This window comes from Cydia splendana, chromosome 19 (assembly GCF_910591565.1).
Source record: "Cydia splendana chromosome 19, ilCydSple1.2, whole genome shotgun sequence".
Lineage (NCBI taxonomy): Eukaryota > Metazoa > Arthropoda > Insecta > Lepidoptera > Tortricidae > Cydia > Cydia splendana.
Window position 1 is genome coordinate 7,166,742 of NC_085978.1, and position 20,667 is coordinate 7,187,408.

The 20,667-nt window shown below is 37.7% G+C and overlaps 1 protein-coding gene across 1 annotated transcript; it reads left to right on the forward strand.

Annotated features, from left to right (window-relative positions):
* Positions 1-1,255: 1,255 nt before the first annotated feature.
* On the forward strand, positions 1,256-19,514 carry LOC134800234 (alpha-tocopherol transfer protein-like). Its single transcript, XM_063772735.1, has 8 exons — positions 1,256-1,548; positions 10,008-10,160; positions 11,240-11,399; positions 15,141-15,199; positions 15,789-15,985; positions 16,604-16,714; positions 17,317-17,419; positions 18,799-19,514. Exons 2-8 carry the CDS (start codon positions 10,022-10,024, stop codon positions 18,948-18,950), a joined length of 921 nt encoding a protein of 306 aa, XP_063628805.1. The 5' UTR covers positions 1,256-1,548; positions 10,008-10,021; the 3' UTR covers positions 18,951-19,514.
* The last annotated feature ends 1,153 nt before the right edge of the window (positions 19,515-20,667 follow it).

Sequence of the window (20,667 nt, forward strand, 5' to 3'; positions counted from 1 at the left end):
CTTAGGGCATCAAAATATCTTAATCCGGCCGACTGGTCGTTTACGGAGTAAAACGATTTGGGACTCGCATTTTATACGCATTACCATGCCTTCCCGAAAAAATCGAATCATTCGCGAAAGTTTCGCAACGCAATGAAGTTACAAGGGGCACGTGGTCTTCCTCAGGAGTCTGAAGAAGACTACGGTAAGTAGCGCTCTAGCCAGGCAGGCCGCTTCGCTTTCGCTCGCGCGCGTATACCTTACTGTATCGTCCGATATTCACCTACTTCTCTGTCCTTTAAATCCTTAGAGAATATAACCAACGGAGACGCCGTCTATAATTTTCGGTACAAAATAGTCTGACGTTTTTTGCGGGGGAGGGGCACATCAAATGTGTACCTACGTAACGTAAACATAGCCATGTCAGATAAACTTCGGTTGACCATTGGCCGCCTATTTTCGACAGAGGGGAACGCCTGTTAATGACCACTCCGTTTGGTTATATTCTCTAAGTTTAAATCACGTGTAAAATTTGAATAAGGGCGAATAAAACTATTGATTTTGGAGTGTAGTTTTATTTAGTGGTACCTAATTGTAAAATATTTTATCTGGACTTCAGTCCTCTAGCATATCCATATGTCAACTTTACTTCAAGTTCCGCCTCCAGGGGAGAGGGAGAGAAATTAGGATTAGAAATTAGCCGCTTACTGACACAGACCGAATTACACGCGGGCGGAGCCGCGGGCACAGCTAGTCCAAAATATGAATGCAGACCTGGTTAAAAACTTATTAATCACAAAAATAAATGAGTAATGACTATTTAAATTCCAATCAATGTCTGTTAAAATACAAGAAAGAAGTTGTCAAACATTTAACATACAATAACAGGTATTTGTTCGCTTAGTTCATCTTGTACTAGAGTCAGACCAAGCTAACTATGCATGCTATTTGCAATTGACAGTGTGCCAATTAATGTCAAATTTCTATGAAAATATGACGTTATAATGACAGGACCACACTTAGTCAAGTCAAGTCGGTACAAAGTTAGTTTAAACGAACTCTATGTTAATAATAATAAAAAAATAATAAAAAAATATCTTTATTTCAGAATATTAAAAAATTCCATATAATATTGTTAGTATCATATCATTACAGCTACATGTTAGTTACATTAAAATTAATCATTAACATCATACATATAGGTAAATAATTGACACAATGTTTGTTGATGAACTTACTAATTAAATTAATGTAACACAAGATTTACCGTAATTCAAGATACCAAGACGGAACGCACTAACCACAGAATATCAAAAGAGTACCATCTACCCCCAGCCCATGCACTTGCAACCGCGCTCAAACCGCGTGACGAAATAATAAAAGCAGCGAGCTGGCTGAATCGCTTGCATTCGAGACAGCGCGGGCACGCGCCACGATTCGAAAAAAACTTTTCCAAATTCAAACTTTTCTTTTTAAAACAGTGTTCTAAAACTACAAACACGTTGCGTTCAAGTGCCAGTGTGTACATCGTAGAGACTTTGGCGTGTGACTTGATATTTCATTTTAAAGGTGTGTTTATTTTCTTTAAATTGTGTTGTGCTTGTGGTGATGGTTTCATCCTGGATATTGTAGGAAATAAAGTTTCCAGTGACTAAAGATTTTACGTTCAGTGGTTAATGATAATAATAAATTTACGAAATGTAAACGCGAATTTAAACTAATTTAATGATTTAGTAATATCGGGTTTCCTTTATGTAATAATTTCGGGTTAGTTAGTATATAGGTACCCTACTTCAGAACCGTGAAATCAGAACATGAATTATTTCTTACAAAAAAGGCGGAAACACTAGCTTTTCCAAATTTTTATTGTATACCTACATAGTAGGTATATAATATAGTTCCAAAAATATCTATAGTAGGTAATCTAGTATCATGTAAGTACTTTTAATAATTCCACCGTCAAGTATGACAATGAAACCATTGAATTTACTAAGTATTTCTATTGTTTTTGCTATTCAAATATTCAACCTATGCGAAGTTTAAAAAAATTACAATATCACCATAACTACCATAAGCCTTTGTGGCATCGGTAAGATTTGAGCTATAAGGCTTTTCTGACTTAGCAATACGAGTGCTGGTTGTCATGCAGTCTCACAACAGTATATATTGTCATCAGTATTTTGACTTCTCACAATTTTTTTTATCAATAATTGTGTTAAAACTTAACAGTTTACAAGTACTGTGATTGACTCAAATTGAAGATTGATTCAAAATCTTGTTTTACTGTTTAGTTGTATATTATAATATGGTCGGTAATTCACTTGAGATAAATTCGCATCTTAAAAGAAATCACATGATTTATAAACATATAATTATGTTCAACGATGTAATTTAAAGAAGCCCAACGAAATTTTACATTACATTTCTGTATTCAAATTTATTCCAAAATAATAAAATAAACTAGGATTTATTATATAATAACCCCCTTATTCATAAAACTTTACGGGCCTAATTTAGTTAAATTATGTTTCATCCCTTTCTTACAAATACATAAGTCAAAATGAAAAGTAAAGACAAACGATTAATAGCTAATAGAGATTTGTAGCGCGTTTATAAATAAGGGGGTAAGGGGTTTAACTTGAATATAAAACTAAAACTATCTACAATTAAAATAACTAAAGCTAAAAATTAAAAATACCTTGGTAGGGTGCCATGCCAATGACGCAGGCAGCATTCCCGCGCTGGATTGCTATGGCAAAAAATAAGAATGTCAAAACGCGTAAGAAAAACACGGCTAACAAACGCGCAAAGAAGCGCTAAGTCATAAAAATTAAGACAACTTTAATAATTAAGTTAATTGACTGCTTGTCATCAACTGTGAGCATAGCGTGAGTCACCGGGCATTAGCCTCTAGAGAAATCGCGTGCAACTCGAGATGTTCGCAGATTTCTCATCGATGCACCGACCGCGCTTGTTTGATGCATATTTCTCAAAATTGGACAGTATATAGTAAATTAGTCGAAATATACAAATTTCAGTTACTAGTTATGGGCAAGGCTCGGAACCGGTTTTTTTTTTCAAACCCCCGTAATAGCCCAATATTTTTAACCGACTTCCAAATCTCAAAAGGAGGAGGTTATTAATTCGGTTGGACGTTTTTTTTTTTTTTATGTTTGTTACTCCATATCTCCGTCATTACTGGACCGATTTTGAAAATTATTAATTATGCTTTTTTCGTAGGACTGAAACATGCATTTAGGTAACAATTTCGTATTATTAGATTGTCCCATTAACAATGAAATAATAAACCAAAGAACAAAAAAAACGTATGAATACCGGTATTTTATGTATGAAGAAAAAACCGGTTGCGAGCCTTGCTTATGTAAATAAATTAGACGAAAAATTATGCAAATTGGAAATATGAGCTCTACAGTTTGTTAAATATTGCATATAAAACTTATATCACGATGAATTCGCCTACGTATCAGTTTACAAGGAAAATTCATCTTCCACGAGCACATAGAGAGGATTCAGGTTCAGCCATTATATTTACTTACCATTATTTAGCGGACAAGCCCGCGGGCATCGAATTCAAGGGTTAATTATTAAATATGTCAATTAATGGACTAGACAAGCTAATTGTATTCTCTCAAACATGCAATTAAATATTGATGTTATGTTCTTCATATTAGGCTGGGAAGTATCACGTCTCCGGCGCGGCTAATAGACGAGAGGTCTTTAATGAAATTTCATACATAGTTGCAGGCCTAGGCCGGGAAGTGTGAAGTGTCTTTTTTAATTACCATTTCACATATCAAATATATCTCATCAATACGTTCGGCCGTCTATATGCATTCGGCTGGCAACCCCTTACTTCCCAGCCTCTGTAGTAATGTACTATTACTTCCATAATATGAACGATTCTGCTAATATTAGATCCGTGTTCGACTATCGTTAACAATTTTCGCCTAAAGTCCCTTACACATTCTATCTCTTCCTATACGAATATCTATCGAAAATAAATGTCAAGTAACTTAACTGGCAACTTTCCCGATTTAAATTTGGAATCGGTCCTAATAGACTCCTAAAGAAAAACCGCAAAGTCATATGTTTCCTTAGTGTGAAACCACATGCGACGTTACTCGACTATAACAAGTGTTGCCAGTAACGACCATCTTCACAAATGAACGACGCCTTTTTAAATGGAACGTGACTTCCGCAATGCTTGCTTCATACCAATAAATAGGCACTGGTATACATTGTGCGACATACGTACTACATAACTTACACCGTATTTATTTAGTGGATAGACAAGCCTGGCGCATGTGAATGAGAAATAATAGGATAAAGGCAAAGGAAAAGAAGATATTCTCATTAACAAAATGCTTGAGGAAAAACAAAGTGAGAAAAACAGATATCATAACAATAACGATTGCGGAAGACAAAACAATTTTAGGTATTACAACAATATTAGGCTCAAGCACTCGATCACGCGAGTCAGGGGCATATGCCACAAATGCATAGGACGCTGGTTTTTGTTCCCAGCCCTGGGCACTGGATGCCTTTAGGTATGCGTTGACAAGAGGCTGCCGCGACCCGGCAGCGGCTGCCCGGCAGCCGCCGCCCGGCAGCCGCCGCCCGGCAGTCGCCGCACCGCTTTATAGGGATTTGTATGACACACCGTCCGACCCAGGCTGCAGAGCGGCGCGGCCGGGGGGCGTGGCCTTCATCACATTTTTCGAATTAGGGTTTTCAACAACCTATTTATTAAGCTTTCTTCCTATTAAAAAACCCTTACGTTTCTAAGCGCCACTTTGCACCATCCCTCTAACCCAGATTTAACCGGTTAAACCTGGAGTTAACATGATGACCAGTACAATTTGATACTGGGTTAACGGTTTAACCGGTTAACCCGAGGTTAGTGATATGGTGCAAATGGCGCTTAAAGTCTGTAAGGTTATGGAACTTGTGGACATAACAAAAGTGACTATAAAGAACCTCGGGCTAAACATTTAACGGTTTTTCCATACTTCAAATTTAAGAACTTAAAATACAACCAAGACTCCGCATAAAAACCAGCCATTGCCCCTGAAATGTATCAAACGGTACTTAAAACATGAATAAAACAGTCCGAATAGCGATCACGTTCTCTCAGACTCAGAGCATTCACCTTAAAAGCAGTAAGTATATCGTTCAGTAAAGAGCGTTAAATTTTAAACTGAACCATAGAGGAATATAGTAAAAATAGAGTGCCCACTCCATATATCAGTTTTGGTAGGTACCAAAAAGACTATTATTTTCGTAGTCGACATCTAGCAGCCAGTAGCGGAATTATCAGTACCGCTACTTGATACTATAGATGTTTAGAGTGACGCGACTCACGAAAATTGTATTGAACAACCATTTACAACTAATATTAAAGCAAAATGAGTTGAAAATAGAGTTTCGAGTAATCCGGTTATAATATTAGCTGAAAATTGTTGAGCATTACACTTTCTGGTCGGTGCAACATCTATTGTCAAGTAGCGGTACTGATAATTCCGCTACTCGCTGCTAGATGTCGACTATGAAAATAATAGTTTTTTTGGTACCTACCAAAACTGATGTATGGAGTGAGCACTCTATGTACAGTGAAACCTGGTTAAGTGGGACCTGGATAAGTGAGAAACCTCTATAGCTGGGACTCATAGTGCGGTCCCGACACTTTAGTACTGAATTACCTCTGTTAGTGAGATAAAACGAACCTCTATAACTGGGATTAGTTGTTGTGATTTTATAGTCACATTTACCTCTATAATTGAGACAGAGAGTGTATTTTACCTCTTTTACTGAGACTATATTTATAAGATTACATTTTGCTAATAGTTTTTTATAATTGTATAGGAATTGACCTCTGTATCTGAGATAACGTTAATCTATGACCTCTCTAACTTGGACTTTATTGATCAATTTCCGTATTCTTACTAACTCTTAGTCTATCCACAAATTCCGCATTTGCTTAATTGTGTCTAAACGACTTCAAGTTTGAATTAGTTACTTTATGTACCTAATTAAAACTATCGAAACGAAAGCTGAAATCTTGATAAGTAACACGAATAAACAAATTTTCATTTAATAAATTTCTAAGACGCAATGAAGTCCGTATCAAATTTTATTTTATTTTAAAATATCTATCCTTTGGATCATTCAACATAAATTCAAAGAAATAGTTAAACAGACTTAAAAAACATTCAGGGACAAGGGTTATTTTACCTTAATCATTTTTAAAGATAATTACAAAATACCTTATTAAACACCTCTATAACTGAAATATACTCTATTCTCACCTCTATTAATGGAACCCTCTGTAAATGAGACAGAAATTTATTTGTACCTGGCTAACTGAGAGCCTGGGTAAGTGGAATACCTCTTTAAGTGAGACAAATCTGCTCGTCCCTTGAAGTCTCACTTATCCAAGTTTCACTGTATTTTTTTCTCTATGACTGAACTTACGTCTCTTTAGACACGCGGTAGAAAATGAGATGAAAGCAAAAAAGTAAGTACGCTGATTGTTAAGAAATAGCACAACAGACTATTATAGTGGAATGGGTGCAATTATTTGGAAAGTTCCGACCGACAGATGGATGTTAGCAATGGAATTCGGCCAATGTACTGACACGTTAGTTTTGAATTAGATTACGGTAAAGGAATTTGATTATTGTACCATTTCGTACCTTGTCTCAATAACATTAATTTTAGTTCCCTAGTGGCTTTCTTAAGCGGCCCACAGATTACCAGTTCGCCCGACGATATCAGCCTGTCAGTTGCTCGGAGCTGTCAATTTTTTTTACACACCTAGAAAAGTCTGCGGCGATTTTGATAGCCCACGCAGTGCAAATGTTATTTATACGTCAAAATTTGATCGAAGTTTGCGTTGCATGGGCTATCAAATCGCTACAGACTACTCTAATAAATAAATAATAATAAATAAATTCATTTATTTTCGACCAACTTAGGATCCTATTACAATTATTTTAAATTATTATATTAAAATTAAATTAACTAATTTACCTTAAAATAACATCATCATTATCTTGAATCAACCCTATTGAATCAAAAATTCTTGAAATATATAATGTCAAGCAAGACTTTGCCAACTTTCAATAAAAGTCAACATGTCACGCCACTTCAATCACTTCTTCACTTAAAACTGGAATTCCTAAATTGGAAAGTCGAGCAAAAACCGTAGCTATGCAAAAAAATTGCGTGTCAGTTAAAATTCACGAAACAAACTCGAATCAAACATAAGTTCATCGTGTCATCACGCTACAATTTTATGCAACCACATTTTTAGGGTTCCGTACCCAAAGGGTAAAAACGGAGCCCTATTACTAAGACTCCACTGTCCGACTGTCTGCCTGTCTGTCACCGCGTTATATCTCATAAGCAGACAGTTGAAATTTTCACAGATGATATATTTCTATTGCTGCTTTAACAACAAATATTAAAAACAGAATAATGGCACTCTAGTTAATAATGTACAACATGGTTAATATTTCAATTAGTTGAAATTTCCCGCAGTCGAAATTGTCCCCCTTCACCTTTCTGGACCTTAATAGAAAAATCCTTACATTTGTTTAAAACAATTATTTTGGACAACATTATTTAAAAGCCTGGGAGTACTTTATCAGCAAAAACGCAATTGAGTCACATTGCTCACAAAACTTAAAAGCGTTAACTAATCCCCGGGAATCAAACCCGAACCTGTTAATTATTATTTTAAATTAAAAAAAATCCGATATCGTAAGTAGGTACATTTTTCTTGTGCATCTAGCTTAACAGGTGAAAGTTTCTGAATTCAGTTCTTGCCTCACGAAAACAGTCACGGTACATAAACTTCGGACCAGATTGTTAAAAACTCCTATTATACAAGAAACCTTTCACGTTAAAAATTAGGAACGCTAATTGATAAAGTTAAATTGTGTTTTGAAGTTTATAGTAGGCGGTCTGAGGCATTATATTTTTCATTATCACAGCTTTTAGTGAAAGTAAACAGTTATAAAAATGACTTATTTCGTGGTAGCCAATGTCATTTGTTTATGAGATTTCCCTGCCTATTATAACTCGTCTCTACTTATTTTTGACCGAGTGAAAGCATAAATTTCCAATCTTGAGAGCCAAAATGCTTTTGTTCATCTGTCCGCCTGTATAGCTGTTTTCCTCAGTCGTAATCGATTCTCTTGAAATTTTATAAGCACGTTCGATAAATTTTATATAATGGAATTTTATTGTCGATTCAGTTTTTGTAAATCTTTCAAAATGGCGGCGACATGGGTCTAACGAATATGGTGAGTTGTAACTCGCATATCCTCTAGTCTTATTAATATATGCATCGTCACGCCCCAGTCATCATCAGTGGCCATAGTTAAAGTCCGATTGCTGTGTCGTCACACGCAAGGTTGGAAAGCGTAGTTTCTTAATCGTCCGGATTGCACACTGTATGTGTACTGTGTATGCGCAAGCACAGTGAAAACAAAGAAGTAGGTTTTCATATATGGTTCGGTAATTTATTGATAAACGATCGGTCTGGTCCAGTGGGTAGTGGTATGAAGCCGATGGTCCCGGGTTCGAATCCCGGTAAGGGCATTTATTTGTGTGATGGCACAGATATTTGTTCCTGAGTCATGGTCGTTTTCTATGTATTTAAGTATTTATAATTATATTACATAAATATCGTTGTCTGAGTACCCATAACACAAGATGTCATATAATGTTCATTAAAATCCTCCGTTTATTAAAGGATGACTTACATGAAAATTAACAAGATTGTACCTTAGCTAGTCAGGAAACTATAGTGTGTCAAAGGACTGTCTAATTTCAGACATAGATAGAGAGAATCATACTATCTTTGTCTTACACTAGTACTAGCACCCAAAAGAAAAGGATGGCTATAGTTTTGTTTGTTCCTATTTAGCAGCTATAATACAATTATTGTCAGTGAAGCAGATGGTGGTATTTTTTATGAATATGAAATTCATAAAAAATCCAGTGTAAATTGATAATCTATTATTACAATCTAAATACGCCTCTTTGTCATGTGTCAAAGTCTGTGCAGAGTTAAGGTGCCCACAGATTACCAGTTCAGTTGTTCGGAGCTGTCAAATTTTGGGTTTAACTGACAGGCTGATATCGTCCGGCGAACTGCGGCCCGTTTCTGAAAAGCTTGTAACTTGTAATACAAGCGGATGCCACTCTATGACAGCTTTTATTAGAAAGGAACTTCCACTTGTAATACAAATTACAAGCTTTTAAGAAACGGGCCCCTGGTAATCAGTGGGCTCCTTTAGCTTAGACGGACTCCAGCGTTTTTAAAGAATCATGTTATTTTGCTATTTGGAAATAAATTCAAATTGTTGCAATGCTGGCCAAAACATTAGACGAACGTTTCGTGATAATGATGCATGATGACAGTCATTCGGAAATAATGCAATGTTTTCGGCCGGTAATCATAATGTAAATAAGTATGCAGTAGATTCAGTTTCTCGGTTTACTGACTTTAATGCAATACATTTACAACATGCGGAAAGTATTACACATAGGTAAAGAGTGATGGTGATAAAACAGGTTCCAAAAACACTTGCATTATCTGATTGTATATGATACTACTCTCTGCCCGAAACTTCATCTGTGTGGAATGATAATGATGATTGATATAAAACTCCTGAAAATGGTTCCTATGTCCATCCTTGGGCCGACCATACTAATATTTTAATAAATTGACTTTGTTTCGTAAAGCAATAACAAGTAATATAAAAAAAAATTAAAGCCTTAAGGTAAAAAATTATAAACTACATAAAACTACAACTAAAATTTATAAATAAAAAACTGGCTCCAGCTCAGTGCCTTGTGGCAAGGTGCCAAAAAGGCTGGCGGCATTGCCTCGCTGGACGGCAATGCCAATGCGGTAATAAATAGACTTGTTTTTAATTAAATAAATATTATATCAAATGACATCATTTCGCTAAACCCCAGTCTTATCCTAATTTCAGCTCCTAAAGCCAAGATGACTCTAGAACAGCCTGCTGGTGAGATGTGGCAGAAGATCCGCGAGGAGCTGAACGAGAAAGCGGACACTAAGGATGCTGACCTGGCCCATATCAAGGAGTGGCTCAAGAAGGAACCTCATCTTCCTGATGAGTTCGGTAAGGGTTTATGCTTTTGTTTCATATAAAACAGGCCGTTATGCTCACTGGGACAAGTACAGAATTACAGATTATGTCAAACCCATTTTTTTAAAAGGTTTAATATACTTTTTATTGGAAAAGTAAAGATATACCTATCATGAATAAAAAATTAATTAAAAACTAAATTAAAATTAAAATAAGACTAAATAAAACTATATTAAATCTAAGAAAGGCCCCTGTGGCATATAGTACCGAAAACGCTGGCAGCATTTCCTCGCTGGATTGTTAAACTAAAACACTGAGCGAAGAAGCTGCCAGCTCTTCGGTCTCCTGTGGCGTGTCCGAGTCTCTGCGACGAGCTCATATATTATGTCAACCGCAGAGATCTTTTCTAACTACAGCCTTTGAAGCATGTGCCGTATGTGTGAAATCAGTGTTAAGTGTTATGTGGTGAACTTTGCGCACCGTGCGCCGGCAGGCGTTTAGAGTGCTTAAGGGGCCCACAGATTACCAGTTCGCCGGACGATATAAGCCTGTCAGTCAATCGCAAAAGGTGACAGTTCCAAACAACTGATAGGCTGATATCGTCCGGCGAATTGGTAATCTGTAGGCCCCTTTAGAACAATAATATGAATAATCATTCTTCACTTGTCATACGATCTCTGTACAAGATTTTATGTATTATTTTTGTATGTGTAGGTATGAGCATTTACTACTATGCTTAAGATGTGCCACTATTCCCGCAAACGAATGAATGTTCAGCTATAATAACCGGATGATGACTCAATATTTTATCATTAAACATTCCTTTAAAAAAGTCTATTTTTTGCATACAATATAATAGTAAACTTAATAGCAATAATAAAACACATATCTATTAGTCTACCAGCATTATTGTCTATTGTCGTTTTCTTCGTTTCCTCGCAATTTCCGTAATTATACTTGTACTGGACGTAATTATAATAATGAAGTGTGTTTTTACAATTACAATTTTCTTTGAATTTTACATCTTGTACTCCAAAATCATTCATAAATCAGAAACAAAGCATTATTAAACAGCTTAATCTTGATACTGATTGACAAATCTTCATCTCCAGATGACCAGCGTATCATGACCTTCCTGCGCGGTTGCAAGTTCTCCCTGGAGAAGACCAAGCGTAAACTAGACATGTACTTCACCATGCGTTCGGCCGTGCCCGAGTTCTTTACCGACCGCGATGTCACCCGCCCAGAGCTCCAGGAGATCCTCAATATTGTGTAAGTCTGTTTTTTTTTAGCCCGTTACAGTGTCCCACTGCTGAGCAAAGGCCTCTCCCCTTGATTTACACAACTCCCGTTGTAGTGCTTTTTCCGGCCAGTTACCTATGAAGGCGTCTAAGTCGTCCCGCCATCTCCGTCTAGGCCTGCTACGTCCGCGCTTCTTCTGCGGCATCCACTTGGTGGCTATAATAGCCCACCTATCCGGATGCATATTGCATGTGGCAGACGTAGTCATAAGTCTATTCATCATCATCATCATCATCTCAGCCATAAGACGTCCACTGCTGAACATAGGTCCAAGGGGACCTCCATACGTGCCGGTTGGAAGCGACCCGCATCCAGCGTCTTCCGGCGACCTTAACAAGATCGTCTGTCCACCTTGTGGGTGGACGTCCTACGCTGCGCTTGCTAGTCCGTGGTCTCCACTCGAGCACTTTTCGACCCCATCGGCCATCTTCTCTGCGTGCAATGTGGCCTGCCCATTGCCACTTCAGCTTGCTAATCCGGTGGGCTATGTCGGTGACTTTAGTTCGTCTACGGATCTCCTCATTTCTGATTCGATCACGTAGAGAAACTCCGAGCGAATAGCCCTCTCCATAGCTCGTTGAGCGACTTGAGTTTTAAGATGAGGCCGATAGTGAAAGACCACGTTTCGGAGCCGTAAGTCATCACTGGTAACACACATTGATTAAAGACTTTCGTCTTGAGGCACTGAGGTATGTCGGACGAAAAGACATTACGTAGTTTCCCGAACGCTGCCCAACCGAGTTGGATTCGGCGGTTGACCTCTTTCTCGAAGTTGGACCTACCTAATTGGACTACTTGTCCTAGGTAGATGTACGAGTCAACAACTTCGAGTACCGAGTTCCCAACAGAGACTGGGATGGGCACAACATTGGCATTTGACATAAGTTTCGTCTTGTCCATGTTCATTTTCAAGCCCACCCGTTGTGAAACTCGGTTGAGGTCATCGAGCATCATGCTGAGTTCCTCCATCGACTTTGCCATGACTACGATATCGTCGGCAAACCGAAGGTGAGTGATGTATTCGCCGTTGATGTTGATGCCAAGTCCTTCCCATTCCAGGAGCTTGAAGGCGTCTTCCATTCCATTACGGCAGTAAACAGTTTCGGAGAGATAACGTCTCCCTGCCTTACGCCTCTTCGCAATGGAATCGCCCTCGTGCTCTGCTCCTGTACTCGGACCGACATGGTGGCGTTACTATACAAACACTTCAACACTTCGATGTACCGATAGTCAATATGGCATCGCTGAAGAGACTCAAGCACCGCCCATGTTTCCACCGAATCGAAGGCTTTCTCATAGTCCACAAACGCTAAGCATAATGGCAAGTTATACTCTTCGGTCTTCTGTATAACTTGCCGCAGCGTATGGATGTGGTCTATGGTACTATAGCCTTTTCGGAAACCGGCTTGTTCGGGAGGCTGGAAGTCATCAAGTCTGTGTTCGAGACGGTTCGTGATGACCCTTGAAAACAGCTTATAGACATGGCTCAGAAGCGTGATGGGTCTGTAGTTCTTCAATAGGTTGTTATCACCTTTTTTGAAAAACAGCACCACCTCGCCTCTATTCCATGTTTCAGGCGTTATGCCCTCGGACAAGACGGAATTAAAGAGCTTCTGGAGGACTTTAAGTACCGGTGTTCCACCCGCTCTCAGAAGCTCTGAAGTGATTCCGTCTTTGCCCGGCGCCTTGTTGTTCTTAAGCTGCTTCAGGGCCATCCTAATCTCGTACAGACTGATGTCCGGGATATCTTCGGTATAATGTCGGGACAGCTTGGCTCTTGGATCTCCTACCAAGCTGTCAACGGGCTTTGCGATCGAAGTGTATAACTGTCCATAGAACCTCTCGATCTCACCTAAAACCTCCGCTTTGCTCGACGCTATGCTGCCATTTTCCCGTTTCAGCTTTGTCAGCTGGCTTTGCCCAATAGACTTGTCCTTTGCGAACACTTTGGAGCCTTGGTTTCGCTCAATAGTCTCTTTAATACGTATAAGTCTATTAAAAATATAAAATTATATGAAACCGCTTTAATAATGTAATAATTTTTAAAGATTTTAACAAAGAATATCCATTTATCCCAATGAGACCCAGTTTCCCCTGGGTTCAAAGGTGTTGTAGTCGCTTCAGTAAAAACTAATATCTACTTTATGACAATATTTTGTCTTGTGAGCTGGGTCAAAAACAGTGGGACGACGCTGAACGCTCCATAGATAAAGATAATTGTTATTATCACCGTATAAAAGTTTATGCCGTATTTTATTATTAAAAAGAAAATCACATGTTCCATACGTGACAAATGTAAGAATCATGGTATTTAAGATAGCTACTTAAAATTAAGCGTAGGTACCACTTATGAGATTTCCATCAGGTACAATAATGAACATAATGCTTTGCACTGCATAACTCACAGAAAAATATCTTTGACATTTTTTTCTTCTCTTAGGATCGAAAGATTCGATAGTGCGCGTGATCCTTTCCAAGTTTCCTGATGTTGGATGAGAGTGGCAGTTTTATTTCAGACCGAATAATATTCTCAAGGTTCAAATTTTAAACACTTGTGTTATTTACTACACTTCATACTTGGGTGGAATAAGTGGAAAAACATTATAACATAATCATTATATTCTTCGTAGTAAAAGTTATTATGAGATCATTGTTATGAGATTAAATTAAAAGAAAATGAGCCTGTGTTAGGTATTATAATTATACAAAGTATTAAATAACGGCCAATATTATTTTATATATTAAATACCATAATTTGATATTTACCAGTCGCTTTTTGTTGACGGAAAAAACACCTTGAGGAAACTGTAGGCAGGTATCCATCCGCGAAAAATTCAAAAGGTTAAGTTCCCAAGGCGCTTTGGGCCAGCGTAGGGACTATGGCCCATAAATATAGCATGTTTGATTCTTACAAGAATTTTGTAGTTTAACGTAAAAGTAGTGACTGCAATAAAAATTCTTTTCTCTTGGTGTTTTTTTTATGGATACATCATAGATATTTTACAAAACACCAAAAAAAGTTTTATTGTTTTTACTTGTAAAGGTTAGGTCTTAAAGACGTTTTCTGATTGTCTACTGTAGGTACCTAGATTTTTTCACGGCATTTTTTTGCATGGCTTGTCATTTATTTCAATATTCAAATTAATATTTTTATTTAAAAACAGTAAATGAAATAATGACGAGTTCAAAACTTTTTTCTATTTTTACCAAAGCGACATAATTTTCAATATCCGTTCGTGTATTATTTATCACTAGCAGCTACCTGCGACTTTGTCTCAGTGAAACTCTTTAATTATCATTCCCATACAATGGTTCATCGATTTCATCTTCTATGGCAATTATTCCTGTATATCAAAAACTCTTTGTGTAGCAAATTTATAAATCCGTGTGGTTTGCGTTTATCGTAAAATTGGATGAGACCTGCCTGATAATCATGGTCGCGTTTTTATCACTTGTCATGTCATGCGTCACTTTCGCACTTATATACTTGTTTGAACGTGACAGGCATTGTGATAAATGATAAAGAGCCGGCCATCTTAGCCCTTCTGTACGGATATGATGGCCGTTCTTGTCTACGTGACAGCGTGATAAAACGGTGTCCGTCACTTTCTATCTAAAGTGACATCTATTTTATCACGTGGACAAAGGTGGATATAGCCATCCATAATACGCCGGCTGCAAGTATAGATACTAACGAACATATTTTTTTAGGCAAATGCCGCCTCTGCCTGGACTTACTCCCGAGGGTCGCCGTGTCATCTTAATGAGAGGTAAGAATAATATACCTGCACTCAAGGTTATAAAAATGTTCTAACTCGCCCTATAAAAACTACTTACCTATACCACAGAATAAATAATAGCACTACCGAACAGAAAGGACACTTCCTACAAAACCTAAGTTTGACAGTGATTCAGGGACGAATCATGCTATACCTTTCTAATGTATGGCACTATCCGTTTCGAATATTTAGGGTTGTCAAAATTCAAGTCTTTATCTTATCTTTGGTCGTGCACGCAAAGGGACGCCAAGTGGTGCCAACCCTAATAATTGCTTGGAGCAATGCTGAGCCGAATCGAGCCGAGTTTGCCCGAAAGGAGGAGTGTTTCCCCACTGCTTATACATAATATGAGTACCTATATCGAAAGAAAAGGGAGGGCAATGTTCAAAGTAAAAGTCCAAATATTTATTGCAAACAATCCATTCACCTGGACAATGTTTATCGCTTGCTCGCGAAAAGTCCAGGTCAAACTTTTCTTATAAAATTTTTAGGACTATTAGTCAAAATTTTTGCACTATATAAATCGCAGAAGAAAACGATCTTCTGAAGTTGACTAATTCCATCCTCTTTTCTCAATCAGGCATAGACAAAGACATCCAAACCCCGAACGTGGCAGACGCATTCAAGCTGGCGCTCATGCTGGGCGACGTGAGGCTAAATGAGGAGAAGGAAGGAGTAGCTGGAGACGTTTACATCCTCGATGCTTCCGTGGCCACGCCTACACACTTCGCCAAGTTCACGCCAACGCTGGTGAAGAAGTTCCTCGTGTGTGTACAGGTATGGAGGGTTCCGCTATTATTCCTCAATCATGATCATCTTCTTTAGTCTGGTAAGAGCATAGCATTTTCTCTTTGAAGAATCCACCCACCATGATTTTGAAATGTAGTCTTGTCCAGAATTGATCAGCAACTTTTCGAATGTCGGCAAGATGCTAACATGGATGCAAGGCACCGCGATCACTATTATCTAATTGTACTTATCCTTACTAAAATACAGAAGATTCTCAATTGATTACGTAATTCGGCGTTTCTTTGTACTATGATGCTGGCCATCTCAAATGGCTTGATATAAATCCACAGCCTAACCTCCTAAGGCCCAAGGTCCAACCTATAGTACTTATTCAGTTCAATAAAATTTAAATCATATTCGATTGGAACAGAGTTGCTTTTGCTTTGTTTCGTTTAGGTTTTAAACAACGCAAAATCAACTCTATTTCCTTCACTAAAGGTTCAAATTTCTGTGGCAACATTTCCTCTCCATTTTTCATTTGTATGGCTGGGCCTCAGGAGGCTAAGACAACATGCTGCGGATATTCATGCTTGCACTCTTGGGCTATTAGCTTAACTAGATAAGTTTTTATTTGTGCTTATCTTTAAAGATGATTTTGTTTTGCAGGAAGCCTACCCAGTCAAACTGAAGGCAGTCCATGTGGTCAACGTGTCGCCATTGGTCGACAAGATCGTCAACTTCGTCAAACCTTTCATCAAGGAAAAGATCAGAGACAGGGTATGTTTTCAACCACTTTTGGCAAAGAACCACATAATAGCTGCCTTTAGGGAAACCTTACATACTGATGAGTGTAACGAGCAATCTGTATCGCCCTTTATAGTCTGCCTTCCCAAGCTACATATATATCGATGACCCTGTTTCTTGTACAGTCGCGGACTTTAATCGTTGAGCCATTTAGGGTTTACTTTGCATAAGACATTTCATTGTCAAGAGCACCCTAAACCAGTGTATGAGGAATGTTATGAAAGTGAAAGCGAAAGAGGTATGTTAGGATCGTAGCAAGTGGAAATCCGTGGTCTCTGTCTACCCCTCCGGGAAATAGGCGTGATTGTATGGACATTTCATACCGTTAATCAATATTGACAACCAAATTAACTTGAACCTTAGATGGATCAACAATTAAAGTCTGTGACCGTACGTGTCTACTCAAAGCTCACATGGCAATTCTCGCGTAAGCTGAGGGTCTACCGCGAACCACGTTCGACGTGTTGCCTCTCTGTCGCACTTGTAAATTCGTACTTAAGTGTGACAGCGAGGCAACACGTCACCTCTGTATCACTTCATTGAATTAATTTCCATTATTTTAATGCTTGTTTCAGATTCATCTTCATTCCGATATCAATGAGCTCTACAAGCACGTTCCTAAGGAAATGCTTCCCACAGAATACGGTGGGAACTGCGGCTCCATGAATGATCTACATAGTAAGTTAATTAAATCTTCTATAAGAACATCTTGGGAACAACTGAAGCGTACAATAGGGATCGTGCGCGTTTGAGGGTCTGCCATCTTGTGGCCTGAATCGGAAACAAACATATGTGCACATGTACATTGCCAAAGCAGGTGCTACCATCTACCGTTCTCGTCGGTGCGTTTCCTTGTGCATAGTAGGTTCTGCCGTCTTGTGGGCTACATCGAAAGCATAAACGACACATTTACGCCTCGCGCCAAAAATCTGACGGCTCCTATGCTGCCCCTATAGTTCATGCACGGGGCCTACACAAAACTTTTCATTTATTTCACACTAGCGTTTGACTGCGACTTCATCTATTCATGATGATTATTGATTACAAAAACTATGCCCTATCTCCTTCTTGTGGCCTTCAATATTCCCGATACCAAATTTCATGCATATGTTCAACGCTTAAATACAGACAGAGTTACGTTCGTATTTATAATATTTGTAGGGATCTCAACGAAAAACGTGATAAGTTCACACGTGTGTAAGTAGAGGTTAGAGAAAAACAGGTGTAGTAGTGTTGTTGTTTTGTAGAAGACAGTCAACTATTAAATAACTTCATAAGTATTTATAATCATCAAATCACACCATATAAAACAAAGTCCTGTCTGTTTGTGTGTATCTATGTTCGCGATAAACTCAAAAACTACTGAACCGGTTTTCATGCGGTTTTCATCCATTAATAGAGTGATTCTTGAGGAAGATTTAAGTGTATAATTTGTTAAGGTTTTGTGTGTGTCTCTAGTAATAATATAAAGGGCATTCAATTAAATTAAAGTTAAGGCAATCTTTACTCATGTGATATAATCTTCATATATAAAAACTGTTGGGGCACAATTACCTAGTGGCGAGCAAAGTAAGCACCATTACGGTTATCAAATCATACTCGTAGGACAAGAAAGATGAATATAGTATTTTTTTTAATTTATTTATTAGCTCGAATGAAAATTATTTAATAAGAGAAAATAGGTACAAGTAGTATTTTCTCTCATTTACGTTCTGAAAATAACAATGCTGTTCTGACGTAAGTCGTTAAAAATAATGTTGTTTCTCAGAAGACGTATCTTACTCGACTTGAATATTTTTGTACCTAAATTTCATAATATGTACCTACCTATTACATTCAATGCAAAAATTGACATGCAGACAGACCATTAAAAATAAATTGACAAGTTAATTAAAGTCATGCTACCTTAATGTCAATTTTACCTCTCAATATTGTTTAATGTTTATCAATGAATCTGACTTATACAATCCAAGACAATGGAAAGAAAATTTGACATAACGCCCGAAACGAAAAATCCTATTTAGTAAATTAGTTTAACATATTTTGCTGTTCCACAGATTCATGGGTGAAGAAACTGGAAGAGTACAAAGATTGGTTCGCTGAGCACGAAAACATCAAAGCGGACGAATCACTCCGGCCAGGCAAACCCACCAACTACGATGAGCTCTTTGGCATCGACGGTTCCTTCCGTCAACTTGTCATCGACTGATCAGTGGCGAAGACGTAATCCTAGCTGAAAGCGACATATGATCTCCAAAACTATAATAAGACTAGTGATAGTTACTGTGGTAGCTATTTTTTATATTGTAGCTCTGTTTTGTTTGTCGCTTCAGTTAGGATATAGCCTAACGACGAATGGGAACGATCTTATTTCAAAAATAACAATGTCTTTCTGGTCATAAGGCTCCAATTGATCGGTTGTTGGAAAGCGCCGTTAAACATAACAATAGTTTTCATGTTATTTTATTGTCTAGAAGGACCGTCACCATTCGTGTTTGGCGTTAGGTATCATTTTTAATACTCGGCCAGATTCAAAAGACTTTGTCATACAAAAAAAACTCAAATTGATGTCTTTCTAATTTGGCAATGTATTATTAGCGTCTCTCTACTGTCGCTTTTCTTAGTTACCATTTAGTCTATTTGGTGCTCTTGTATTATATGGACCAAATATTTTGTGGACCAAAGCTAAAGGTCCTTGCTCAATGATTGCGGTGATATGATTGATGTTTGCTTTGAATATTTTAGGCGTTTGGACCAATAAATACTCTATTTTTTTAGAAGCTGTTTTTTTACTACCTACTCTTTATTTACCTATATATCTGTCGAATCTAATTCAGGATAATATCTAACTAAATTCTAGGTACTAGTTTAAAAGATCTATTAAATATACTAATACGTATAGACATTAAGTCCGAAATAAACTAACTTTGTTAACAGTTAAGTTTCTATGAAAATATTACATTTATAGTGTCACATTGACAATTTGTTAATTTAAGTCCGTGCAGAGTTAGATTAGAAGGAATTACGTAACAGGGTTTTGAAACTTCACGCACATCTTTGAATTTATTTGCAGAATGTATTATTTGCTTACACAGAAAACCGTCTAGGGGTTGGTCTGTGTTTGCATACCATGTTTTCCTTTACCTAAAGTACCTACATCATAAATAGATCATTTTAATAACGATGATTAGATGATTAGCAACCGTTTAGCCCTGGTTCAGGCTTTTGGTCCTGGGTTCTAATCATATTAAATGTAGCATTTATTCGTTTCCGGATCCAAGGAAACCGAGGACCCATTTCTCGAAGGGTATTAGACTAATAATATTAGTCCATGAACTGTCAAATCGTGTCGGTTACCATGGCAACACACTAATAATATTAGACTAATACCGTTCGAGAAATGGGCCTCAAATTTACTCAATGTCATTTTTGGCTACACATGTCGCGCGAGTGACTAAAAACAAGTGAGTCCAAACCATAACATTATTCAATAATTTTTGGCTGCTTGGGATTGTATGTGGAGAAACCTCGGAGAAACGTAAGTAAATAAATACTGGGCCTTGCAGCATGAGGAATTATTATTGTCAAGGTTGTATAAACGTCAATTAAACCGGTAATGTTCTTATATTTAATGACTGAGATGAAGAGTCAGATATCATTTTACATAAACGGGCTTTTAAATGCCAGGTCCCTAACCAAGTTAGTGGCACACAAGCAATGATGGCTACAATAGCCCGTGACCGCTTAAATCTCTTGGGGTGCCACATTGTGATCTAAAAAACCGGCCAAGTGCGAGTCGGACTCGCGCACGAAGGGTTCCGTACCACTAACCAAAAAAAGACAAAAAAATCACGTTTGTTGTATGGGAGCCCCACTTCAATATTTATTTTATTCTGTTTTTAGTATTTGTTGTTATAGCGGAAACA